The sequence below is a fragment of the Leptodactylus fuscus genome, chromosome 9 (assembly GCF_031893055.1).
Source record: "Leptodactylus fuscus isolate aLepFus1 chromosome 9, aLepFus1.hap2, whole genome shotgun sequence".
Classification (NCBI taxonomy): Eukaryota; Metazoa; Chordata; class Amphibia; order Anura; family Leptodactylidae; genus Leptodactylus; species Leptodactylus fuscus.
In genome coordinates this window covers 1,914,822-1,941,628 of record NC_134273.1, presented here as the reverse complement: position 1 = coordinate 1,941,628, position 26,807 = coordinate 1,914,822, and the positions used below count along the sequence as shown (strand labels likewise).

General features: G+C 49.0%; 1 protein-coding gene and 5 non-coding genes across 6 annotated transcripts; 1 reads left to right on the top strand and 5 right to left on the bottom strand.

Annotated features, from left to right (window-relative positions):
• Positions 1–377: 377 nt before the first annotated feature.
• Positions 378–527, bottom strand: LOC142218973 (U12 minor spliceosomal RNA). The gene has a single exon (XR_012717499.1). It is a non-coding gene; the product is annotated as a U12 minor spliceosomal RNA (small nuclear RNA).
• Positions 528–1,903: 1,376 nt separating this feature from the next.
• Positions 1,904–2,018, bottom strand: LOC142218976 (U5 spliceosomal RNA). Its single transcript, XR_012717502.1, has one exon. It is a non-coding gene; the product is annotated as a U5 spliceosomal RNA (small nuclear RNA).
• A 1,017-nt stretch (positions 2,019–3,035) lies between these two features.
• LOC142218974 (U12 minor spliceosomal RNA) lies at positions 3,036–3,186 on the top strand. The gene has a single exon (XR_012717500.1). It is a non-coding gene; the product is annotated as a U12 minor spliceosomal RNA (small nuclear RNA).
• A 4,116-nt stretch (positions 3,187–7,302) lies between these two features.
• Positions 7,303–7,417, bottom strand: LOC142218975 (U5 spliceosomal RNA). Its single transcript, XR_012717501.1, has one exon. It is a non-coding gene; the product is annotated as a U5 spliceosomal RNA (small nuclear RNA).
• A 450-nt stretch (positions 7,418–7,867) lies between these two features.
• Positions 7,868–25,463, bottom strand: ARMH1 (armadillo like helical domain containing 1). The gene is made up of 11 exons (XM_075286380.1): positions 25,234–25,463; positions 18,885–18,953; positions 12,661–12,827; positions 12,382–12,578; positions 10,418–10,502; positions 9,277–9,399; positions 9,093–9,165; positions 8,780–8,909; positions 8,323–8,400; positions 8,035–8,116; positions 7,868–7,962 (listed from the first exon to the last, which is right to left on the bottom strand). Exons 1-11 carry the CDS (start codon positions 25,437–25,439, stop codon positions 7,943–7,945), a joined length of 1,230 nt encoding a protein of 409 aa, XP_075142481.1. The 5' UTR covers positions 25,440–25,463; the 3' UTR covers positions 7,868–7,942.
• LOC142218972 (U12 minor spliceosomal RNA) lies at positions 9,516–9,665 on the bottom strand. Its single transcript, XR_012717498.1, has one exon. It is a non-coding gene; the product is annotated as a U12 minor spliceosomal RNA (small nuclear RNA).
• Positions 25,464–26,807: the final 1,344 nt, after the last annotated feature.

The following is a 26,807-nucleotide window of genomic DNA, read 5'->3' as shown; positions in this document are numbered from 1 at the left end:
CTGGGGAATAACAGAGAATATATCAGACGTGTGACACTGCCTGTACTGGGGAATAACAGAGAATATATCAGACGTGTGACACTGCCTGTACTGGGGAATAACACAGAATATATCAGACGTGTGACACTGCCTGTACCGGGGAATAACAGAGAATATATCAGACGTGTGACGCCGCCTGTACTGGGGAATAACATATATTATATCAGATGTGTGACACCGCCTGTACTGGGGAGTAACAGAGAATATATCAGATGTGTGACACCGCCTGTACTTGTGACTTACAAAAGTAATATTACTGTGTAAAAAAGTTGCAGTGTTTGTATACACAAGTAAATCTCTCTTATACTATTCATTCTATCATTATACAGTCGGTGGTTCGGGCAGATCACGGCTCCTGAAGACCCTGCAAAGTAAGCAGATCCTCCGAGGGGCGACCTGTACCCAGCCAAAAATTCCTCTGACACAGTCAGTGAGGAGCCAGGCGTCACCCCGGCCTGTTATTTTCCTTACTCATTAGTTTAAGGCATAACCCCCCTGTGTGGCCCCGGAGCTGTGGCCCTGTAGAGCCGACCTGTCTGTATCAGGGAGAGTTGAGTGATCATTAGTACTGGTGAGGTGCATGATGGGTAAAAAATATAAATAATCTATAAAGGGCAGAGGAGACGTCTCAGATTTTTCGTCTATTCTTGGTTTAGGCTTCAAAAGGTGGTGTCACACGTCTGATATATTCTCTGTTGTACAGGCGGTGTCACACGTCTGATATATTCTCTGTTACTCCCCAGTACAGGCGGTGTCACACGTCTGATATATCCTCTGTTATTCCCCAGTACAGGTGGTGTCACACATCTGATATATTCTCTATTATTCCCCAGTACAGGCGGTGTCACACGTCTGATATATTCTCTGTTGCTCCCCAGTACAGGCGGTGTCACACGTCTGATATATTCTCTGTTATTCCCCAGTACAGGCGGTGTCACACGTCTGATATATTCTCTGTTATTCCCCAGTACAAGCGGTGTCACACACATCTGATATATTCTCTGTTGCTCCCCAGTACAGGCGGTGTCACACGTCTGATATATTCTCTGTTATTCCCCAGTACAGGCGGTGTCACACGTCTGATATATTCTCTGTTACTCTCCAGTACAGGCGGTGTCACACGTCTGATATATTCTCTGTTATTCCCCAGTACAGGCGGTGTCACACGTCTGATATATTCTCTGTTACTCTCCAGTACAGGCGGTGTCACACGTCTGATATATTCTGTGTTATTCCCCAGTACAGGTGGCGTCACACGTCTGATATATTCTCTGTTACTCCCCAGTACAGGCGCTGTCACACGTATGATAAATTCTCTATTATTCCCCAGTACAGGTGGCGTCACACGTCTGATATATCCTCTGTTATTCCCCAGTACAGGCGGTGTTACACGTCTGATATATTCTCTGTTATTCCCCAGTACAGTTGGTGTCACATAGATATATTCTCTGTTATTCCCCAGTACAGGCGGTGTCACACGTCTGCTATAGCCTCTGTTACTCTCCAGTACAGGCGGTGTCACACGTCTGCTATATCCTCTGTTATTCCCCAGTACAGGCGGTGTCACACGTCTGATATATTCTGTATTATTCCCCAGTACAGGCGGTGTCACACGTCTGATATATTCTCTGTTATTCCCCAGTACAGGCGGTGTCACACGTCTGATATATTCTCTGTTATTCCCCAGTACAGGTGGTGTCACATAGATATATTCTCTGTTACTCCCCAGTACAGGCGGTGTCACACGTCTGATATATTCTCTGTTGTTCCCCAGTACAGGCGGTGTCACACGTCTGCTATATCCTGTCAGTCACCCATGCAGGCAGTGTCACACATATATTCTCTATTATTCACCAGTGCAGGAAGCCCAGCGAGCGCCGGGCATCAAAAAATTGAGTGAAACTCATAATTGTTCCTCTCCACGGAAATCTTTAGTAAAAGGCGAAAGATTTATTCGGTCTGAAGAGAAACCAGAGTATAGAGATGGCAGCGGCCGGCACTACACCAGCTCTGCGCTGCGCTCATCACACACACGGAGAGGCCGGACTCCATGTCTGTGCGGTGTCTCCATCACATTCCCGTCACCCGGACACAACGTATCCCGTCTGTTACCGAACGTCACAACAAACACAAAAGAAAAGAGGAAAAAATGTTACAAATCTGAGGACGCAACAGATGCATCCTGGGAAAATATGCAAATAGAGGAGGTGATGTCACCGAAGCTCCAGAGCAGGAAGGTCACATGACTGCAGGACACACCCCCTCCCACAACAATCCTCCATTAACCCCTTCAGGTCACAGCAGCTGTTTCGGCTTCATCTCCTCCTACACAACACTCAGGTTTTATTCTCATCTACTGGAGGGTTTACAGAAAGTTTCCTAAGACCCCAGCGGGGGATGTGACAAGTATTAGCCAGACAATCAGCAGGGCAGGGCGTCCAGCACCAGGAGGGGGCGCCGCACTATACAGGGCTACTATACAGTATTCTATAGAGAACAATCTCACAACCATGTAAGAAATTCCGGACAATAAGTGTCAGGTGGAGCCGCCATCAGTCACCAATCAGATCTCTCCATTCACTGAGTGGATGGCTCTTACAAGAGAAGTGCAGCGATTTTGATAACTTTCCCCCAGATCTTTTTAAAATAAAAAATATGGATATGAAAAGTGATAAATCAGCAAGAAACGCACAAAAAAATCCGTAAAATCAGATCTGCTTTTGGCTGTTTGTAGTGAGGGTGTGGATGACGCCTCATCCATACAGCGCTATACACAGGCCTTGTATATACCGCGCCCCATCAGGGGGTGTAATACACAGGTCGGAGCCCGAGCACTAAGAGAACCTGCGGCGGCCGCCATACAATGACATCACAACCTCCAGAGCTCCGCCTCTTACCCATCATGCACCTCACCAGTACTAATAATCACTCAGCTCTCCCTGACACAGACAGGTCGGCTCTACAGGGCCACAGCTCCGGGGCCACACAGGGGGGTTATGCCTTAAACTAATGAGTAAGGAAAATAACAGGCCGGGGGTGACGCCTGGCTCCTCACTGACTGTGTCAGAGGAATTTTTGGCTGGGTACAGGTCGCCCCTCTGAGGATCTGCTTACTTTGCAGGGTCTTCAGGAGCCGCGATCTGCCCGACCCACTGACTGTGTGATAATAGAATGAATACTATGGGGGACATTTCCTTGAGGATACAAACACCCGTCTTCTCCAGCGGCCTCGTGTGTTCTGACATCAGGGATTCTTTTATGCCACAAATCCCATTCATACTCCCGAAATAGATTTGCTGCAACTTCAAAAACCGCCACATCGTTGTAAATCGCAACGTGTCAGTGCTACCCAAGGAAACACCTGAGTCTTCCATATAGGTGCAATAGGGACAAAGTCTGCAGAGAAAAACTCGTAAAGAAACGCCATGGAATGAACCGTGTTCTGTTTCTGAATATAGGTGAGGATGTCACGTCTGTAACATGATGTATGAGCGGAGTTGTGTGGCCTTGTGTATTATCGGGTCTGGACAGTCCCTGGTTATGTGACCGGCTCAACAGGTGGAAAAAGGCGACGTCTCTGGTCATTGTACGGTCAGTATTAAGTGCAACAAAGAGTTAATAAAGTACAACTGATCAGTACAGGCCAGAAGGACGGCACAAGCGGGGCCCACAGGCAGCGACACATGTCCGACATCACCTCTGTAGTTCTGCAGTACAGGCGGTCATATGTCTGATATATTCTCTGTTATTCCCCAGTACAGGCGGTGTCACACGTCTGATATATTCTCTGTTATTCCCCAGTACAGGCGGTGTCACACGTCTGATATATTCTCTGTTATTCCCCAGTACAGGCGGTGTTACACGTCTGATATATTCTGTTATTCCCCGATACAGGCGGTGACATATGTCTGATATATTCTCTATTATTCCCCAGTACAGGCGGTGTTACACGTCTGATATATTCTCTGTTACTCTCCAGTACAGGCGGTGTCACACGTCTGATATATCCTGTCAGTCACCCATGCAGGCGGTGTTACACATCAGATATAGTCTCTGTTATTCCCCAGTACAGGCGGTGTCACACATCAGATATATTCTCTATTATTCACCAGTACAGGCGGTTTCACACGTCTGATATATTCTCTATTATTCCCCAGTACAGGCGGTTTCACACATCTGATATATTCTCTGTTACTCCCCAGTACAGGTGGTGTCACACGTGTGATATATTCTCTGTTATTTCCCAGTACAGGCGGTGTCACACATCAGATATATTCTCTATTATTCCCCAGTACAGGCGGTGACATATGTCTGATATATTCTCTGTTATTCACCAGTACAGGCGGTGTCACACATCAGATATATTCTCTGTTATTCCCCAGTACAGGCGGTGTCACACGTCTGATATATTCTGTATTATTCCCCAGTACAGGCGGTCACACATCTGATATATCCTGTCAGTCACCCATGCAGGCGGTGTCACACATCAGATATAGTCTCTGTTATTCACCAGTACAGGCGGTGTCACACATCAGATATATTCTCTGTTATTCCCCAGTACAGGCGGTGTCACACATCAGATATATTCTCTATTATTCACCAGTACAGACGGTTTCACACGTCTGATATATTCTCTGTTATTCCCCAGTACAGGCGGTGTCACACGTCTGATATATTCGCTGTTGTTCCCCAGTACAGGCGGTGTCACACGTCTGATATATCCTCTGTTATTCCCCAGTACAGGCGGTGTCACACGTCTGATATATTCTCTATTATTCCCCAGTACAGGCGGTGTCACACGTCTGATATATTCTCTGTTGTTCCCCAGTACAGGCGGTGTCACACGTCTGATATATTCTCTGTTGTTCCCCAGTACAGGCGGTGTTACACGTCTGATATATTCTCTGTTGTTCCCCAGTACAGGCGGTGTCACACGTCTGATATATCCTCTGTTATTCCCCAGTACAGGCGGTGTCACACGTCTGATATATTCTCTGTTGTTCCCCAGTACAGGCGGTGTTACACGTCTGATATATTCTCTGTTGTTCCCCAGTACAGGCGGTGTCACACGTCTGATATATTCTCTGTTGTTCCCCAGTACAGGCGGTGTCACACGTCTGATATATTCTCTGTTGTTCCCCAGTACAGGCGGTGTCACACGTCTGATATATTCTCTGTTACTCCCCAGTACAGGCGGTGTCACACGTCTGATATATCCTATCAGTCACCCATGCAGGCAGTGTCACACATATATTCTCTATTGAAAAAACGAGGAAAAAGAAATATAGGATGGCACTGCTAGAAATATAAATGAAAGTCCCAATAAATTGAAGGTAAGTATGAGGATTGTAACCTTAAATGTGAAGAGCTGTGGGGGTGCTCAACGACCAAAAAAAGGCAGTATGAACAAATAGAGCATATGTAGAAAAAATTAGGAAGGGCACTCACCCACATCCAAGCTCGTCTTCATAAAATACTTCTTTTATTAAGGTAACAGATTTCTTTAAAATCAAGTAGTGCAGGGAGGGAATAGAGCATATTAGGCAAGTAGGCAACAGCCGTTTCGCGCAACTGTGTGCGCTTTCTCAAGCCTCAGAATGCAATAACAGATGGACAGAAAAGCAGGCTTAAGTACTGTTAAAACAATCAGGCATAATAGGAATCTCATGAGGTAGATTCAGCTTCCGCCAATGGCAAAAGCTACCATGCCCTTCATGAATATTCATACCAGCATAGGTGGACCAGAATGAAGACTGTCTGAAAGTCTTTACACCAATTAATAATGAGCCAATGCTCAGATGTAGAGTCAGCCGAATGCACTATAGGGTTGTGCATACAAACCTCCGTGCTTCTCAATCCTCCAACGGGGAGAGGCACGGACAAGCAGCCAATCGGAAGAAGGCCTATGCGCAAACGCGCATCGATCTTCTGTGCGGCACCCCGGCATAAACACAAGGCAGTCTGCCTATTGAAAAAGCGCCGATGCGCATGCGTGTTAAGACGCGAAGGTCTCAACATCGCGTATAAGCAGTCAATTGACTGCTACAATAAACCAGGAGCCAATCCAGGAAGCGCCGATGCGCATGCGCATTAACGCGCATCGGCATGGCCTTACGGCATATGCCGATATATGCCGTGCATCGCCATCCAGAAAATATTTATTAATCATAGATGTTATATTTTTTAATTACTGCATTATTTATGTTGTAGTGTTCTATGACTACTATGGCTGAATATGCTGATAGAAATTCATCAGAGAGGGCACTATTTTATAAGATCATCCATGCCCGATTATTATATCTAGACAAATATATGTCTACATGTCTACAAATAATATTTGTCTAGATATAATAATCGGGCATGGATGATCTTATAAAATAGTGCCCTCTCTGATGAATTTCTATCAGCATATTCAGCCATAGTAGTCATAGAACACTACAACATAAATAATGCAGTAATTAAAAAATATAACATCTATGATTAATAAATATTTTCTGGATGGCGATGCACGGCATATATCGGCATATGCCGTAAGGCCATGCCGATGCGCGTTAATGCGCATGCGCATCGGCGCTTCCTGGATTGGCTCCTGGTTTATTGTAGCAGTCAATTGACTGCTTATACGCGATGTTGAGACCTTCGCGTCTTAACACGCATGCGCATCGGCGCTTTTTCAATAGGCAGACTGCCTTGTGTTTATGCCGGGGTGCCGCACAGAAGATCGATGCGCGTTTGCGCATAGGCCTTCTTCCGATTGGCTGCTTGTCCGTGCCTCTCCCCGTTGGAGGATTGAGAAGCACGGAGGTTTGTATGCACAACCCTATAGTGCATTCGGCTGACTCTACATCTGAGCATTGGCTCATTATTAATTGGTGTAAAGACTTTCAGACAGTCTTCATTCTGGTCCACCTATGCTGGTATGAATATTCATGAAGGGCATGGTAGCTTTTGCCATTGGCGGAAGCTGAATCTACCTCATGAGATTCCTATTATGCCTGATTGTTTTAACAGTACTTAAGCCTGCTTTTCTGTCCATCTGTTATTGCATTCTGAGGCTTGAGAAAGCGCACACAGTTGCGCGAAACGGCTGTTGCCTACTTGCCTAATATGCTCTATTCCCTCCCTGCACTACTTGATTTTAAAGAAATCTGTTACCTTAATAAAAGAAGTATTTTATGAAGACGAGCTTGGATGTGGGTGAGTGCCCTTCCTAATTTTTTCTACATATGCTCTATATATTCTCTATTATTCAGCAGTGCAGGAAGCCCAGCGAGCGCCGGGCATCAAAAAATTGAGTGAAACTCATAATTGTTCCTCTCCACGGAAATCTTTAGTAAAAGGCGAAAGATTTATTCGGTCTGAAGAGAAACCAGAGTATAGAGATGGCAGCGGCCGGCACTACACCAGCTCTGCGCTGCGCTCATCACACACACGGAGACGGCCATGTCTATATCCTGCATTAGATGCATTCTGGGTAAATTTGGAAATCAGACCAAGCCGGTCAGGTCATGTAATAGTTGTATTGTGACTGCAGCTTTCAATGTAAGTGGAGTATTAGATATTGGCAGCTGATTTTGTGACTACAGCTCTGGCTGTGACTGGAGTATAAGATTCTCGGTACCGCGCACTGTTGTGTCTTTCCTCATGTCGGACTTTGAGCTGTTGCCTCCATCATTGTTGCGCTCTCTCGGATTATTCTGCCGCCTTCATTGTGATATCTAAGAACAAGGTCGCCCTCCATGCGAGTGAGTGCGAGGGGATGAATGGCGCCGTGAGTCACATGACCTCTTTATACCTCACTTTATTATATACAGGTCTCTAACTGCTCCTTTATTATTCCGGATATCTCCGCAGGAACACTGCGTCTCGCTGGCGGCGTTGTCTTTCGTATCCTCTGGCGCTGTCATTCAGTCACTTCCTTTACTGCAAAAAAGAAAACATACGTCACGTCGACGTCTTGGGGCGGGGAGCGATGGCGGCTGATCCGGTACTCACCGCCAGGGACGTTGACATGGTTGGACACCAGGATGTCCACTTGTATTGGGTCCAGCTTCATGTACAACATGTCCGCGTTCTCCTGCAGGGAGAGAATGTATGGGGTGATGTCATATGGGGGACAGGTTATAATGCAGAATTAGGTGACACGTGTAGTGCGGAGGGATCTAGATACAGCTCCGATCTGTGATACGGCTGCACATGGCAGTGTGATGTAGCAGAGCTGGGGCGGTCACACTGTTGGCCCCGTCTATAGTCTGAGCCCCATGAGTGTAACCCCCATCTTACCATCAACATCTGGAACAGCTTCTCCCCGATGGCCGTCCTCACTTGTTCCTCGACAACTGGAGACGTGGATACAAAATACTGCAAAGTGACCCAGAAAGTCAGCCAATGAGATCTCCAGTGTATTATACTCCACTCACACCTAGAGCTGCATTTAGTCTGTCAGCTCCCCTCTCCCGCTTCCCATTGTGAGTAGTTTACTGGTTACCCATATTCTGCAGCAGGCAACGCTACAGATACAGAGGGCGATACACGGGGTGCTGCGCTGCTGAGCTCACGTTACAGCTGAAGTGTCAGTGCAGCTTTGGTTGCAACTGGAGCACAAAATTAGTAAAACAAATGATTAATAAAGTGACTAAATAATTAGCTGGATGATGTCTAGGAGGAGGAGTTGGGGATACTAAAGAGTATATGGTGGGGGGGGGGGAGATTTCTATAGACGGCCCCTGCTCGCTCTCACCTCCATGGCCAGGCTTGCCTGTCGCTGACTCTCCGTGTGGTCAATGTTCCCCATGACATAGAGCAGGTGATGGACGACCCTCAGCCGGATCAGCTGGTCACACAGCTCGGAGGACTCCCGGGCCAGCATCCTGGGGGTCGAGGCAACAACATGGAGGACACGCCATACAACACAGCACTGCTACACCACCGCACCTGACATTTGTAGTCTTAGCACAGCAGGAGCTCCACAGGTTATAGAGCCACACATTAGTGGAGTCCATAGGAAGAATCTTGGGGGAGGGGTCACATTGTGCGTTGCGGTCTGTACTCACCCTATGGCCTTGGCACAGGCGGCCTGCTGAATGAAGACGGGTAACGGCTCTGACATTTGGGGCGCAGCAGGATCTGGGAGAGAAGAGGAGGACATGGAGGCTGCAGTTATGGAGGCTGATCCTTACTGCTCCCCTATAAGATTCCCCTTTGCCTTGCCCTCTGAGACATGACGGGGCCCCGCACCTTCTAGGATCTGAGGCTTCGCCTTGGCTCCAGATTTCCAGGACGGTCTCAGCAGCATAACCAGTCCTTGCAGCAAAGTCGAGCGAATCTCCGACGGCATCAACTCTCTGATCAACTGCAAAGCTGCAACAGGAGAGAAAGCAGAGTGACCCCGGGGAGGCGAGAGCAGCGGCGCCCCTTACGTGGGAAATCTGAACAAGGCACTGCTAACGTTCTCTCTCATTATACAGTCGGTGGGTCGGGCAGATCGCGGCGCCTGAAGACCCTGCAAAGTAAGCAGATCCTCCGAGGGGCGACCTGTACCCAGCCAAAAATTCCTCTGACACAGTCAGTGAGGAGCCAGGCGTCACCCCGGCCTGTTATTTTCCTTACTCATTAGTTTAAGGCATAACCCCCCTGTGTGGCCCCGGAGCTGTGGCCCTGTAGAGCCGACCTGTCTGTATCAGGGAGAGCTGAGTGATCATTAGTACTGGAGTTTTTTTTTTTTTTTTTTCCCGAAGGCCTCTACACTGTGACATCTTCACACTGAGTGCACGAAAAAAGTGGGAGTGCCACTAAAAATAATGTGCCCAGGATGCTTAGTACTGGTGAGGTGCATGATGGGTAAGAGGCGGAGCTCTGGAGGTTGTGATGTCATTGTATGGCGGCCGCCGCAGGTTCTCTTAGTGCTCGGGCTCCGACCTGTGTATTACACCCCCTGATGGGGCGCAGTATATACAAGGCCTGTGTATAGCGCTATATGGATGAGGCGTCATTCACACCCTCACTACAAACAGCCAAAAGTCCTAAAATTACCAAAAGGAACAGGAGACATGTTGTCACCGTATCTGACTATGCAAATGCACCCTACAAACCCTGAATCCTCCATAAGCCCCGCCCCAGGACTCCAAACTGATCACGCGCCCCATATCACGCCACGTCGCAGCAGCAACTAATCATAGGAGGCAGAAGAGCATCGGCGGAAGCAACGACAGCTCAGAGCATTATGGGTATGCAAATCAGGGGCCAGGGGAGGAGCCGCAGTGTCAGCGCGGGAAACTGAGAACTACTGCTACAGTGTGTCCTGAGGAGGCAGCGCTCACGGGGTGTAACACCCGGCCAGGCAGGTCACCTCTCCTGCCATCAGGCCGCCATCACTCACCCTCTCCCTGCACCTCCATGTGCACGGTCTGCAGTGTCCCCAGTAATGGCTCCACTATGGCCGGATGTGGCTTCTGTACAATGTCCTGTGGGGAGAGAAGTGGAGTCATAATGTGATGGGGGCATGTAGTGGGGTGTATGTGAGGACACATTGGGGGTCATGTAGTGGGGTGTATGTGAGGACACATTGGGGGGCGTGTAGTGGGGTGTATGTGAGGACACATTGGGGGGCGTGTAGTGGGGTGTATGTGAGGACACATTGGGGGTCATGTAGTGGGGTGTATGTGAGGACACGTTGGGGGGCATGTAGTGGGGTGTATGTGAGGACACATTGGGGGGCGTGTAGTGGGGTGTATGTGAGGACACATTGGGGGGCGTGTAGTGGGGTGTATGTGAGGACACATTGGGGGTCATGTAGTGGGGTGTATGTGAGGACACATTGGGGGCATGCAGTGGGGTGTATGTGAGGACACATTGGGGGGCATGCAGTGGGGTGTATGTGAGGACACATTGGGGGGCATGTAGTGGGGTGTATGTGAGGACACATTGGGGTCATGTAGTGGGGTGTATGTGAGGACACGTTGGGGGTCATGTAGTGGGGTGTATGTGAGGACACGTTGGGGGGCATGTAGTGGGGTGTACGTGAGGACACGTTGGGGGGCGTGCAGTGGGGTGTACGTGAGGACACGTTGGGGGGCGTGCAGTGGGGTGTACGTGAGGACACGTTGGGGGTCGTGCAGTGGGGTGTACGTGAGGACACGTTGGGGGTCGTGCAGTGGGGTGTACGTGAGGACACGTTGGGGGTCGTGCAGTGGGGTGTACGTGAGGACACGTTGGGGGTCGTGCAGTGGGGTGTACGTGAGGACACGTTGGGGGTCGTGCAGTGGGGTGTACGTGAGGACACGGGGGTCGTGCAGTGGGGTGTACGTGAGGACACGTTGGGGGTCATGGAGTGGGGTGTACGTGAGGACACGTTGGGGGTCATGGAGTGGGGTGTACGTGAGGACACGTTGGGGGGCATGCAGTGGGGTGTACGTGAGGACACGTTGGGGGGCATGCAGTGGGGTGTACGTGAGGACACGTTGGGGGGCATGCAGTGGGGTGTACGTGAGGACACGTTGGGGGGCATGCAGTGGGGTGTACGTGAGGACACGTTGGGGGGCATGCAGTGGGGTGTACGTGAGGACACGTTGGGGGTCATGCAGTGGGGTGTACGTGAGGACACGTTGAGGGTCATGTAGTGGGGTGTATGTGAGGACACATTGGGGGGCATGTAGTGGGGTGTGAGGACACATTGGGGGTTATGTGAGGATACATTGGGGGTCATGTAGTGGGGTGTATGTGAGGACACATTGGGGGGCATGTAGTGGGGTGTGAGGACACATTGGGGGTTATGTGAGGATACATTGGGGGTCATGTAGTGGGGTGTATGTGAGGACACATTGGGGGTCATGTAGTGGGGTGTATGTGAGGACACATTGGGGGGCATGTAGTGGGGTGTGAGGACACATTGGGGGTTATGTAGTGGGGTGTATGTGAGGATACATTGGGGGTCATGTAGTGGGGTGTATGTGAGGACACATTGGGGGTCATGTAGTGGGGTGTGAGGACACATTGGGGGTTATGTAGTGGGGTGTATGTGAGGATACATTGGGGGTCATGTAGTGGGGTGTATGTGAGGACACATTGGGGGTCATGTAGTGGGGTGTATGTGAGGACACATTGGGGGTCATGTAGTGGGGTGTATGTGAGGACACATTGGGGGTCATGTAGTGGGGTGTGAGGACACATTGGGGGTTATGTAGTGGGGTGTATGTGAGGACACATTGGGGGGCATGTAGTGGGGTGTATGTGAGGACACATTGGGGGTCATGTAGTGGGGTGTGAGGACACATTGGGGGTTATGTAGTGGGGTGTATGTGAGGACACATTGGGGGGCATGTAGTGGGGAGTGGGTCTGCTCACCTGGACGATGCGGAGGGTCTGTAGTGTCAGGTGCTGGGCTTTGGGGGCAGTACATGGCAGGAGGGCGATCAGACCCTTGTACACCTGTGTCTGGTATTTGGGGTTGCCGTGAGCCAGCGCCTCCAGTAACGCCTGCGCCTCTTCTTGGACATTATCCATCTTGGACTTTGCGAGACATTCGGCGATGGCGCGCACTCCTATCGGGAGACGGAGGATGAGGGTTATACTAAACTCAGCAGTGTCTCCTGGGAGCGGAGGACACACGATCTGCGCACTCACCGTAACTCTCACAGATCAGCTCTTTGTATTTGCGTCCAGCTCGTGCCAGAATCTGCAGGTTCCTGAGCGCCTCCATCTTGTCTTCTTCCTTTAACTGATTCAAGCCCAGGATTTCAAGTAATGTGAGGATCCCTCCGACCTCCACAAACTCCACCTTGTAGCGACTGCTGTGGCGGAAACCATAAGACGTTCTGAACTCCATCATTTACTCCCAACATGCTGAGGGTCTCTGCCGGCTGGGGCCACATGACTCCTTCTGCTCCAGTCCATACACAGCCATGGATTGTTACAGTGTACCAGTGAAGACATTACCCTTCCCCATATACCCCCTCCAGGCGGCTCTAAGGGTTTATTCACACTTGGTGGTTTTTACTGCAATTTCAGAAAATTACATTCTGATTCCTCTCTCGGGTTCTTGTAGTCGTCTTACCCCCCTCGCCCTGACCTGTCCTTCGTGCAGACTTCTCCCTCATACGTTCTGATTCCTCTCTCGGTTTCTTGTAGTCATCTTACCCCCCTCGCCCTGACCTGTCCTCTGTGCAGACTTCTCCCTCATACGTTCTGATTCCTCTCTCGGTTTCTTGTAGTCATCTTACCCCCCTCGCCCTGACCTGTCCTCTGTGCAGACTTCTCCCTCAGACGTTCTGATTCCTCTCTCGGTTTCTTGTAGTCGTCTTACCCCCCTCGCCCTGACCTGTCCTCTGTACAGACTTCTCCCTCATACGTTCTGATTCCTCTCTCGGTTTCTTGTAGTCGTCTTACCCCCCTCGCCCTGACCTGTCCTCTGTACAGACTTCTCCCTCATACGTTCTGATTCCTCTCTCGGTTTCTTGTAGTCGTCTTACCCCCCTCGCCCTGACCTGTCCTCTGTACAGACTTCTCCCTCATACGTTCTGATTCCTCTCTCGGTTTCTTGTAGTTGTCTTACCCCCCTCGCCCTGACCTGTCCTTCGTGCAGACTTCTCCCTCATACGTTCTGATTCCTCTCTCGGTTTCTTGTAGTTGTCTTACCCCCCTCGCCCTGACCTGTCCTCTGTGCAGACTTCTCCCTCACACGTTCTGATTCCTCTCTCCGTTTCTTGTAGTTGTCTTACCCCCCTCGCCCTGACCTGTCCTCTGTGCAGACTTCTCCCTCACACGTTCTGATTCCTCTCTCGGTTTCTTGTAGTCGTCTTACCCCCCTCGCCCTGACCTGTCCTCTGTGCAGACTTCTCCCTCACACGTTCTGATTCCTCTCTCGGTTTCTTGTAGTCATCTTACCCCCCTCGCCCTGACCTGTCCTTCGTGCAGACTTCTCCCTCACACGTTCTGATTCCTCTCTCGGTTTCTTGTAGTTGTCTTACCCCCCTCGCCCTGACCTGTCCTCTGTGCAGACTTCTCCCTCATACGTTCTGATTCCTCTCTCGGGTTCTTGTAGTCGTCTTACCCCCCTCGCCCTGACCTGTCCTCTGTGCAGACTTCTCCCTCAGACATTCTGATTCCTCTCTCGGTTTCTTGTAGTTGTCTTACCCCCCTCGCCCTGACCTGTCCTCTGTGCAGACTTCTCCCTCATACGTTCTGATTCCTCTCTCGGGTTCTTGTAGTCGTTTTACCCCCCTCGCCCTGACCTGTCCTCTGTGCAGACTTCTCCCTCACACGTTCTGATTCCTCTCTCGGTTTCTTGTAGTCGTCTTACCCCCCTCGCCCTGACCTGTCCTCTGTGCAGACTTCTCCCTCAGACGTTCTGATTCCTCTCTCGGTTTCTTGTAGTCATCTTACCCCCCTCGCCCTGACCTGTCCTTCGTGCAGACTTCTCCCTCACACGTTCTGATTCCTCTCTCGGTTTCTTGTAGTCATCTTACCCCCCTCGCCCTGACCTGTCCTTCATGCAGACTTCTCCCTCACATGTTCTGATTCCTCTCTCGGGTTCTTGTAGTCGTCTTACCCCCCCTCTCCCTGACCTGTCCTCTGTGCAGACTTCTCCCTCACACGTTCTGATTCCTCTCTCGGGTTCTTGTAGTCGTCTTACCCCCCTCGCCCTGACCTGTCCTCTGTGCAGACTTCTCCCTCATACGTTCTGATTCCTCTCTCGGGTTCTTGTAGTTGTCTTACCCCCCTCGCCCTGACCTGTCCTCTGTGCAGACTTCTCCCTCACACGTTCTGATTCCTCTCTCGGGTTCTTGTAGTCGTCTTACCCCCCTCGCCCTGACCTGTCCTCTGTGCAGACTTCTCCCTCACAGGTTCTGATTCCTCTCTCGGTTTCTTGTAGTCGTCTTACCCCCCTCGCCCTGACCTGTCCTCTGTACAGACTTCTCCCTCATACGTTCTGATTCCTCTCTCGGTTTCTTGTAGTCGTCTTACCCCCCCTCGCCCTGACCTGTCCTCTGTGCAGACTTCTCCCTCATACGTTCTGATTCCTCTCTCGGTTTCTTGTAGTCGTCTTACCCCCCTCGCCCTGACCTGTCCTCTGTGCAGACTTCTCCCTCACACGTTCTGATTCCTCTCTCGGGTTCTTGTAGTCGTCTTACCCCCCTCGCCCTGACCTGTCCTCTGTACAGACTTCTCCCTCATACGTTCTGATTCCTCTCTCGGTTTCTTGTAGTCGTCTTACCCCCCTCGCCCTGACCTGTCCTCTGTGCAGACTTCTCCCTCATAAGTTCTGATTCCTCTCTCGGTTTCTTGTAGTCATCTTACCCCCCTCGCCCTGACCTGTCCTCTGTGCAGACTTCTCCCTCATACGTTCTGATTCCTCTCTCGGTTTCTTGTAGTCGTCTTACCCCCCTTGCCCTGACCTGTCCTCTGTGCAGACTTCTCCCTCACACGTTCTGATTCCTCTCTCGGGTTCTTGTAGTCGTCTTACCCCCCTCGCCCTGACCTGTCCTTCGTGCAGACTTCTCCCTCACACGTTCTGATTCCTCTCTCGGTTTCTTGTAGTCATCTTACCCCCCTCGCCCTGACCTGTCCTCTGTGCAGACTTCTCCCTCATACGTTCTGATTCCTCTCTCGGTTTCTTGTAGTCGTCTTACCCCCCTCGCCCTGACCTGTCCTCTGTGCAGACTTCTCCCTCATACGTTCTGATTCCTCTCTCGGTTTCTTGTAGTTGTCTTACCCCCCTCGCCCTGACCTGTCCTTCGTGCAGACTTCTCCCTCACACGTTCTGATTCCTCTCTCGGTTTCTTGTAGTCATCTTACCCCCCTCGCCCTGACCTGTCCTTCGTGCAGACTTCTCCCTCACACGTTCTGATTCCTCTCTCGGTTTCTTGTAGTCATCTTACCCCCCTCGCCCTGACCTGTCCTTCGTGCAGACTTCTCCCTCACACGTTCTGATTCCTCTCTCGGGTTCTTGTAGTCGTCTTACCCCCCTCGCCCTGACCTGTCCTCTGTGCAGACTTCTCCCTCATACGTTCTGATTCCTCTCTCGGGTTCTTGTAGTCGTCTTACCCCCCTCGCCCTGACCTGTCCTCTGTGCAGACTTCTCCCTCATACGTTCTGATTCCTCTCTCGGTTTCTTGTAGTCGTCTTACCCCCCTCGCCCTGACCTGTCCTCTGTGCAGACTTCTCCCTCATACGTTCTGATTCCTCTCTCGGTTTCTTGTAGTCGTCTTACCCCCCTCGCCCTGACCTGTCCTCTGTGCAGACTTCTCCCTCATACGTTCTGATTCCTCTCTCGGTTTCTTGTAGTCGTCTTACCCCCCTCGCCCTGACCTGTCCTCTGTGCAGACTTCTCCCTCACACGTTCTGATTCCTCTCTCGGGTTCTTGTAGTCGTCTTACCCCCCTCGCCCTGACCTGTCCTTCGTGCAGACTTCTCCCTCACACGTTCTGATTCCTCTCTCGGTTTCTTGTAGTCGTCTTACCCCCCTCGCCCTGACCTGTCCTCTGTGCAGACTTCTCCCTCATACGTTCTGATTCCTCTCTCGGTTTCTTGTAGTCGTCTTACCCCCCTCGCCCTGACCTGTCCTCTGTGCAGACTTCTCCCTCATACGTTCTGATTCCTCTCTCGGTTTCTTATAGTTGTCTTACCCCCCTCGCCCTGACCTGTCCTCTGTGCAGACTTCTCCCTCACACGTTCTGATTCCTCTCTCGGTTTCTTGTAGTCATCTTACCCCCCTCGCCCTGACCTGTCCTTCGTGCAGACTTCTCCCTCACACGTTCTGATTCCTCTCTCGGTTTCTTGTAGTCATCTTACCCCCCTCGCCCTGACCTGTCCTTCGTGCAGACTTCTCCCTCACACGTTCTGATTCCTCTCTCGGGTTCTTGTAGTCGTCTTACCCCCCCCCTCTCCCTGACCTGTCCTCTGTGCAGACTTCTCCCTCAGACGTTCTGATTCCTCTCTCGGTTTCTTGTAGTCATCTTACCCCCCTCGCCCTGACCTGTCCTCTGTGCAGACTTCTCCCTCACACGTTCTGATTCCTCTCTCGGTTTCTTGTAGTCGTCTTACCCCCCTCGCCCTGACCTGTCCTCTGTGCAGACTTCTCCCTCATACGTTCTGATTCCTCTCTCGGGTTCTTGTAGTCATCTTACCCCCCTCGCCCTGACCTGTCCTTCGTGTAGACTTCTCCCTCATACGTTCTGATTCCTCTCTCGGTTTCTTGTAGTCGTCTTACCCCCCTCGCCCTGACCTGTCCTCTGTGCAGACTTCTCCCTCATACGTTCTGATTCCTCTCTCGGTTTCTTGTAGTCGTCTTACCCCCCTCGCCCTGACCTGTCCTCTGTGCAGACTTCTCCCTCATACGTTCTGATTCCTCTCTCGGTTTCTTGTAGTTGTCTTACCCCCCTCGCCCTGACCTGTCCTTCGTGCAGACTTCTCCCTCATACGTTCTGATTCCTCTCTCGGGTTCTTGTAGTCGTCTTACCCCCCTCGCCCTGACCTGTCCTCTGTGCAGACTTCTCCCTCAGACGTTCTGATTCCTCTCTCGGTTTCTTGTAGTTGTCTTACCCCCCTCGCCCTGACCTGTCCTCTGTGCAGACTTCTCCCTCACACGTTCTGATTCCTCTCTCGGGTTCTTGTAGTCGTCTTACCCCCCTCGCCCTGACCTGTCCTCTGTGCAGACTTCTCCCTCAGACGTTCTGATTCCTCTCTCGGGTTCTTGTAGTCGTCTTACCCCCCTCGCCCTGACCTGTCCTTCGTGCAGACTTCTCCCTCATACGTTCTGATTCCTCTCTCGGGTTCTTGTAGTCGTCTTACCCCCCTCGCCCTGACCTGTCCTCTGTGCAGACTTCTCCCTCAGACGTTCTGATTCCTCTCTCGGTTTCTTGTAGTTGTCTTACCCCCCTCGCCCTGACCTGTCCTCTGTGCAGACTTCTCCCTCACACGTTCTGATTCCTCTCTCGGGTTCTTGTAGTCGTCTTACCCCCCTCGCCCTGACCTGTCCTCTGTGCAGACTTCTCCCTCAGACGTTCTGATTCCTCTCTCGGGTTCTTGTAGTCGTCTTACCCCCCTCGCCCTGACCTGTCCTCTGTGCAGACTTCTCCCTCAGACGTTCTGATTCCTCTCTCGGGTTGTTGTAGTCGTCTTACCCCCCTCGCCCTGACCTGTCCTCTGTGCAGACTTCTCCCTCATACGTTCTGATTCCTCTCTCGGTTTCTTGCGGTCAGCTCACCCCCATCATTCTTGGATACAATGCACTTTCCCCACCATAATATCCATGTATAAGCTATAAATCTACACTAAAATCTGGTGGTGCGGTAATACTCACCCGCTCTCCAGCCCATGTCCTACCCTCAGAGCTGCTGCGCATATCTCATGCCAAACAGAAAATTACAACATAGAACAACAACCGATCAGGATGAGGATGAGCCAGTGCTGGTCTCCTGACCCCCCACCCCCTGCACCCACATACACGCATGCACGCACACACACATACACGCACACATACATATACGCATACATACATGCACACATACATATGTACATATACACACACACACACACGCACACACATACATGCACACACATATACACACCCATCCCCCTCTAGGCCAAGCTTGTGTGGTATTATAGAGGACCGGGCACCACTGTAACAGACCCTCAGCAGCAAGAGCAGGACTAAGCATATGCAGGGTTTGCTGAATGGCAGTAGATGGAGATGTATAGCAACTAGCAGAACGGACATTATACAGACAGGAAGAAGAATCCACCGCATTAACCCCTTATCTACTGCAAATGACCTGACTGAGCAAAGTGAGAGACGTGCGGGCCGACCACAACTGACCGCCTGCAGCGATGCCCTCAGGACCACTTACCTGCTGGCTGCTGACAGGAATATGGAGATGGACTGCAGAATTTCCTTCAGACAAGTCCCGAACATATATCTGCAAGGAGGTTGAGGTTAGAGACACAGCCTGGAGTAGACATGGCCGCCGAGGAGCTTGTGGGGATACCCCGACTGTCCCTGACACATCAACTGGACAAGCCCATCACCAGTCATCATTGGTAGTTATATAGCAACAACATATTCTGCAGCACCTGACAGGTCCGAGGGCGACATAACAGGGTAATAAGGGGTAATACCGAAACGACACTACTGTCTGAGTACTGGAGAAGTGGTACTGTGCACCGCCCATCTATACACAAGAGAAGTGGTACTGTGCACCGCCCATCTATACACAAGAGAAGTGGTACTGTGCACCGCCCATCTATACACAAGAGAAGTGGTACTGTGCACCGCCCATCTATACACAAGAGAAGTGGTACTGTGCACCGCCCATCTATACACAAGAGAAGTGGTACTGTGCACCGCCCATCTATACACAAGAGAAGTGGTACTGTGCACCGCCCATCTATACACAAGAGAAGTGGTACTGTGCACCGCCTATATATACAGGACAAGAGAAGTGGTACTGTGCACCGCCCATCTATACACAAGAGAAGTGGTACTGTGCACCGCCCATCTATACACAAGAGAAGTGGTACTGTGCACCGCCCATCTATACACAAGAGAAGTGGTACTGTGCACCGCCCATCTATACACAAGAGAAGTGGTACTGTGCACCGCCCATCTATACACAAGAGAAGTGGTACTGTGCACCGCCCATCTATACACAAGAGAAGTGGTACTGTGCACCGCCCATCTATACACAAGAGAAGTGGTACTGTGCACCGCCTATATATACAGGACAAGAGAAGTGGTACTGTGCACCGCCCATCTATACACAAGAGAAGTGGTACTGTGCACCGCCCATCTATACACAAGAGAAGTGGTACTGTGCACCACCCATCTATACACAAGAGAAGTGGTACTGTGCACCGCCCATCTATACACAAGAGAAGTGGTACTGTGCATCGCCTATATATATATACACAAGAGAAGTGGTACTGTGCACCGCCCATCTATACACAAGAGAAGTGGTACTGTGCACCGCCCATCTATACACAAGAGAAGTGGTACTGTGCACCGCCCATCTATACACAAGAGAAGTGGTACTGTGCACCGCCCATCTATACACAAGAGAAGTGGTACTGTGCACCGCCTATATATACAGGACAAGAGAAGTGGTACTGTGCACCGCCTATATATACACAAGAGAAGTGGTACTGTGCACCGCCCATCTATACACAAGAGAAGTGGTACTGTGCACCGCCTATACATACACAAGAGAAGTGGTACTGTGCACCGCCCATCTATACACAAGAGAAGTGGTACTGTGCACCGCCCATCTATACACAAGAGAAGTGGTACTGTGCACCGCCCATCTATACACAAGAGAAGTGGTACTGTGCACCGCCTATATATATACACAAGAGAAGTGGTACTGTGCACCGCCCATCTATACACAAGAGAAGTGGTACTGTGCACCGCCCATCTATACACAAGAGAAGTGGTACTGTGCACCGCCCATCTATACACAAGAGAAGTGGTACTGTGCACCGCCCATCTATACACAAGAGAAGTGGTACTGTGCACCACCCATCTATACACAAGAGAAGTGGTACTGTGCACCGCCTATATATACAGGACAAGAGAAGTGGTACTGTGCACCGCCCATCTATACACAAGAGAAGTGGTACTGTGCACCGCCTATATATACACAAGAGAAGTGGTACTGTGCACCGCCCATCTATACACAAGAGAAGTGGTACTGTGCACCGCCTATATATATACACAAGAGAAGTGGTACTGTGCACCGCCCATCTATACACAAGAGAAGTGGTACTGTGCACCGCCTATATATATATACACAAGAGAAGTGGTACTGTGCACTGCCTAAATATATACACAAGAGAAGTGGTACTGTGCACCGCCCATCTATACACAAGAGAAGTGGTACTGTGCACCGCCCATCTATACACAAGAGAAGTGGTACTGTGCACCGCCTATATATATACACAAGAGAAGTGGTACTGTGCACCGCCCAACTATACACAAGAGAAGTGGTACTGTGCACCGCCCATATATACACAAGAGAAGTGGTACTGTGCACCGCCTATATATACAGGACAAGAGAAGTGGTACTGTGCACCGCCCATCTATACACAAGAGAAGTGGTACTGTGCACCGCCCATCTATACACAAGAGAAGTGGTACTGTGCACCGCCCATCTATACACAAGAGAAGTGGTACTGTGCACCGCCTATATATACACAAGAGAAGTGGTACTGTGCACCGCCCATCTATACACAAGAGAAGTGGTACTGTGCACCACCCATCTATACACAAGAGAAGTGGTACTGTGCACCGCCTATATATATACACAAGAGAAGTGGTACTGTGCACCGCCTATATATATACACAAGAGAAGTGGTACTGTGCACCGCCTATATATACACAAGAGAAGTGGTACTGTGCACCGCCTATATATACACAAGAGAAGTGGTACTGTGCACCGCCCATCTATACACAAGAGAAGTGGTACTGTGCACCGCCTATATATATACACAAGAGAAGTGGTACTGTGCACTGCCTATATATACACAAGAGAAGTGGTACTGTGCACTGCCTATATATATATATATATATACAGTCCTATGAAAAAGTTTGGGCACCCCTATTAATCTTAATCATTTTTAGTTCTAAATATTTTGGTATTTGCAGCAGCCATTTCAGTTTGATATATCTAATAACTGATGGACACAGTAATATTTCAGGATTGAAATGAGGTTTATTGTACTAACAGAAAATGTGCAATATGCATTAAACCAAAATTTGACCGGTGCAAAAGTATGGGCACCTCAACAGAAAAGTGACATTAATATTTAGTAGATCCTCCTTTTGCAAAGATAACAGCCTCTAGTCGCTTCCTGTAGCTTTTAATCAGATCCTGGATCCTGGATGAAGGGATTTTGGACCATTTCTTTCTACAAAACAATTCAAGTTCAGTTAAGTTTGATGGTCGCCGAGCATGGACAGCCCGCTCTCAAATAATCTGAAAACAAAGATTGTTCAACATAGTTGTTCAGGGGAAGGATACAAAACGTTGTCTCAGAGATTTAACCTGTCAGTTTCCACTGTGAGGAACATAGTAAGGAAATGGAAGAGCACAGGGACAGTTCTTGTTAAGCCCAGAAGTGGCAGGCCAAGAAAAATATCAGAAAGGCAGAGAAGAAGAATGGTGAGAACAGTCAAGGACAATCCAGAGACACCTCCAAAGAGCTGCAGCATCATCTTGCTGCAGATGGTGTCACTGTGCATCGGTCAACTATACAGCGCACTTTGCACAAGGAGAAGCTGTATGGGAGAGTGATGAGAAAGAAGCCGTTTCTGCACGTACGCCACAAATAGAGTTGCCTGAGGTATGAAAAAGCACATTTGGACAAGGCAGCTTCATTTTGGAAACAAAAATTGAGTTGTTTGGTTATAAAAAAAGGCGTTATGCATGGCGTCCAAAAAGAAACAGCATTCCAAGAAAAACACATGCTACCCACTGTAAGATTTGGTGGAGGTTCCATCATGCTTTGGGGCTGTGTGGCCAATGCCGGCATCGGGAATCTTGTTAAAGTTGAGGGTCGCATGGATTCCACTCAGTATCAGCAGATTCTTGAGAATAATGTTCCAGAATCAGTGACGAAGTTGAAGTTACGCCGGGGATGGATATTTCAGCAAGACAATGATCCAAAACACCGCTCCAAATCAACTCCGGCATTCATGCAGAGGAACAATTACAATGTTCTGGAATGGCCATCCCAGTCCCCAGACCTGAATATCATTGAACATCTGTGGGATGATTGGAAGCGGGCTGTCCATGCTCGGCGACCATCTAACTTAACTGAACTTGAATTGTTTGTCCAAAATCCCTTCATCCAGGATCCAGGAACTGATTAAAAGCTACAGGAAGCGACTAGAGGCTGTTATCTTTGCAAAAGGAGGATCTACTAAATATTAATGTCACTTTTCTGTTGAGGTGCCCATACTTTTGCACCGGTCAAATTTTGGTTTAATGCATATTGCACATTTTCTGTTAGTACAATAAACCTCATTTCAATCCTGAAATATTACTGTGTCCATCAGTTATTAGATATATCAAACTGAAATGGCTGCTGCAAATACCAAAATATTTAGAACTAAAAATGATTAAGATTAATAGGGGTGCCCAAACTTTTTCATAGGACTGTATATATACAAGAGAAGTGGTACTGTGCACTGTCTATATATATATATAAGAGAAGTGGTACTGTGCACCGCCTATATATATACACAAGAGAAGTAGTACTGTGCACTGCCTATATACAGTCATGGCCAAAAGTTTTGAGAATGCTACAAATATTAATTGTTACAAAGTCTACGGCTTCAGTTTTCCTAATGGCAATTTGCAGATACTCCAGAATGTTATACAGAGTGATCAGCTTTACAGCAATTACTTGCACATTCAATATTTGCCTAGAAAATAAACTTTATCCCCCAAAACACATTTCAACATCATTGCAGCCCTGCCTTAAAAGGACCAGCTAACATCGTTTCAGTGATTGCTCCAGTAACACAGGTGTGGGTGTTGATGAGGACAGGGCTGGAGATCAATCTGTCATGATTAAGTAAGAATGACACCACTGGACACTGTAAAAGGAGTCTGGTGCTTTGCATCATTGTTTCTCTTCTGTTACCCATGGTTATCTCTAAAGAAACACGTGCAGTCATCATTGCACTGCACAAAAATGGCCTAACAGGGAAGAGTATCGCAGCTAGAAAGATTGCACCTCAGTCACCAATCTATCGCATCATCAAGAACTTCAAGGAGAGAGGTTCCATTGTTGGCAAAAAGGCTCCAGGGCGCCCAAGAAAGACCAGCAAGCGCCAGGACCGTCTCTTAAAAGTGTTTCAGCTGCGGGATCAGGCTACCAGCAGTGCAGAGCTTGCTCAGGAATGGCAGCAGGCAGGTGTGAGTGCATCTGCACGCACTGTGAGACAGAGACTCTTGGAGCAAGGCCTGGTCTCAAGGAGGGCAGCAAAGAAGTCACTTCTCTCCAGAAAAACCATCAGGGACAGACTGATATTCTGCAGAAGGTCCAGGGAGTGACTGCTGAGGACTGGGGGAAAGTCATTTTCTCTGATGAATCCCCTTTTCGATTGTTTGGGACATCTGGAGAACAGCTTATTGGGAGAAGAGGAGGTGAGCGCTACCAGCAGTCATGTCTCATGCCAACTGTAAAGCCTCCTGAAACCATTCATGTGTGGGGTGGCTTCTCAGCCAAGGGAATCGGCTCTCTCACAGTCTGGCCTAAAAACACAGCCATGAATAAAGAATGGGACCAGAATGTCCTCCAAGATCAACTTCTCCCAACCGTCCAAGAGCAGTTTGGCCACCAACAATGCCTTTTCCAGCATGATGGAGCACCTTGCCATAAAGCAAAGGGGAGAACTAAATGGCTCAGGGAACAAAACAGAGAGATTTTGGGTCCATGGCCTGGAAACTCCCCAGATCTTAATCCCATTGAGAACTTGTGGTCAGTCATCAAGAGACGGGTGGACAAACAAAAACCTACAAATTCTGACAAAATGCAAGCATTGATTGTGCAAGAATGGACGGCTATCAGTCAGGATTTGGTGCAGAAGGTGATTGAGAGCTGCCAGGGAGAATTGCAGAGGTCCTGAAGAAGAAGAAGGGGCAACACTGCAAATATTACACCGCTGCACTAACTCCTTCTAACTGTCACTATAAGCTTTTATTACTCAGAATATGATTGCAATTCTATTTCTGTATGTGATAAAAACATCTGACAAACACACAGAAACCAGAGGGAGTAGATCATGTGACAAGAGGAGATTTGTGGCAGTCTCTAAACTTTTGGCCATGACTGTATATACACAAGAGAAGTGGTACTGTGCACTGCCTATATAATGTACAGTATATACAAGAGAAGTGGTACTGTGCACTGCCTATATAATGTACAGTATATACAAGAGAAGTGGTACTGTGCACTGCCTATATAATGTACAGTATATACAAGAGAAGTGGTACTGTGCACTGCCTATATAATGTACAGTATATACAAGAGAAGTGGTACTGTGCACTGCCTATATAATGTACAGTATATACAAGAGAAGTGGTACTGTGCACTGCCTATATAATGTACAGTATATACAAGAGAAGTGGTACTGTGCAGGCCAGAAATAATCTAATGATCCTACATTAGCCGAGTCTCTGTATACATGAAGGATACGAGAGCCGTAGCCAGGTGGTGAGCCGCGCCATGAACAAGCTGCCCCCCTGGGAGAATTCCTGCTCCAGCTCCGGCGCCGTCTTCCCCTGGTTGGATGTGATGAAGTTTTTCAATATTCGGCTCCGCGTCACTTTGTTCCCGTTGTCCCAGTCTTTAAAAAACTCCATGAGGCGACTGATGGCTTCTTGTTCCCTGATGGACGCCATGATGAATCCTGCACCAAATCTCCTGTCACTATAACCAATGAGAGTATCGCAGGGTGAGCGCTGTGCGGGTAAGGAATACTGCGGCAGTGACCAGCGAGTCTGTACATGGTCCTACTCGCTGCTAATGGGGGAGCAGAGCAACCCAAGGCCAGAGTCACACCAGTGCTTTTCTCTCCGCATTTTTTGGCCCTTTTCAGGCAAAAACCGAACACAAACCACGAGGACCCCATTATAGTCTATGGAGTCCACAGGTATCCAGTCTTTTAAATGGACTAGATTTCCATTCAGGGGGGTCCCCAATAGATCCCCTCCTAATGGAAACCTGAGCGCTAATGTGAACCTGGGGGGGGGACTAATCCTATCCTGTGTGATACTGTATACTGAGCTGTGTATCTAATCCTATCCTGTGTGACACTGTATACTGAGCTGTGTATCTAATCCTATCCTGTGTGATACTGTATACTGAGCTGTGTATCTAATCCTATCCCGTGTGATACTGTATACTGAGCTGTATCTAATCCTATCCTGTGTGACACTGTATACTGAGCTGTGTATCTAATCCTATCCTGTGTGATACTGTATACTGAGCTGTATCTAATCCTATCCTGTGTAATACTGTATATTGAGCTGTATCTAATCCTATCCTGTGTGATACTGTATACTGAGCCGTGTATCTAATCCTATCCTGTGTGATACTGTATACTGAGCTGTGTATCTAATCCTATCCTGTGTGATACTGTATACTGAGCTGTGTATCTAATCCTATCCTGTGTGATACTGTATACTGAGCTGTATCTAATCCTATCCTGTGTGATACTGTATACTGAGCTGTATCTAATCCTATCCTGTGTGATACTGTATACTGAGCTGTGTATCTAATCCTATCCTGTGTGATACTGTATACTGAGCTGTGTATCTAATCCTATCCTGTGTGATACTGTATACTGAGCTGTGTATCTAATCCTATCCTGTGTGATACTGTATACTGAGCCGTGTATCTAATCCTATCCTGTGTGATACTGTATACTGAGCTGTGTATCTAATCCTATCCTGTGTGATACAGTATACTGAGCTGTGTATCTAATCCTATCCTGTGTGATACTGTATACTGAGCAGTGTATCTAATCCTATCCTGTGTGATACTGTATACTGAGCTGTGTATCTAATCCTATCATGTGTGATACGTATACTGAGCTGTGTATCTAATCCTATCCTGTGTGATACTGTATACTGAGCTGTATCTAATCCTATCCTGTGTGATACTGTATACTGAGCTGTGTATCTAATCCTATCCTGTGTGATACTGTATACTGAGCTGTGTATCTAATCCTATCCTGTGTGATACTGTATACTGAGCTGTGTATCTAA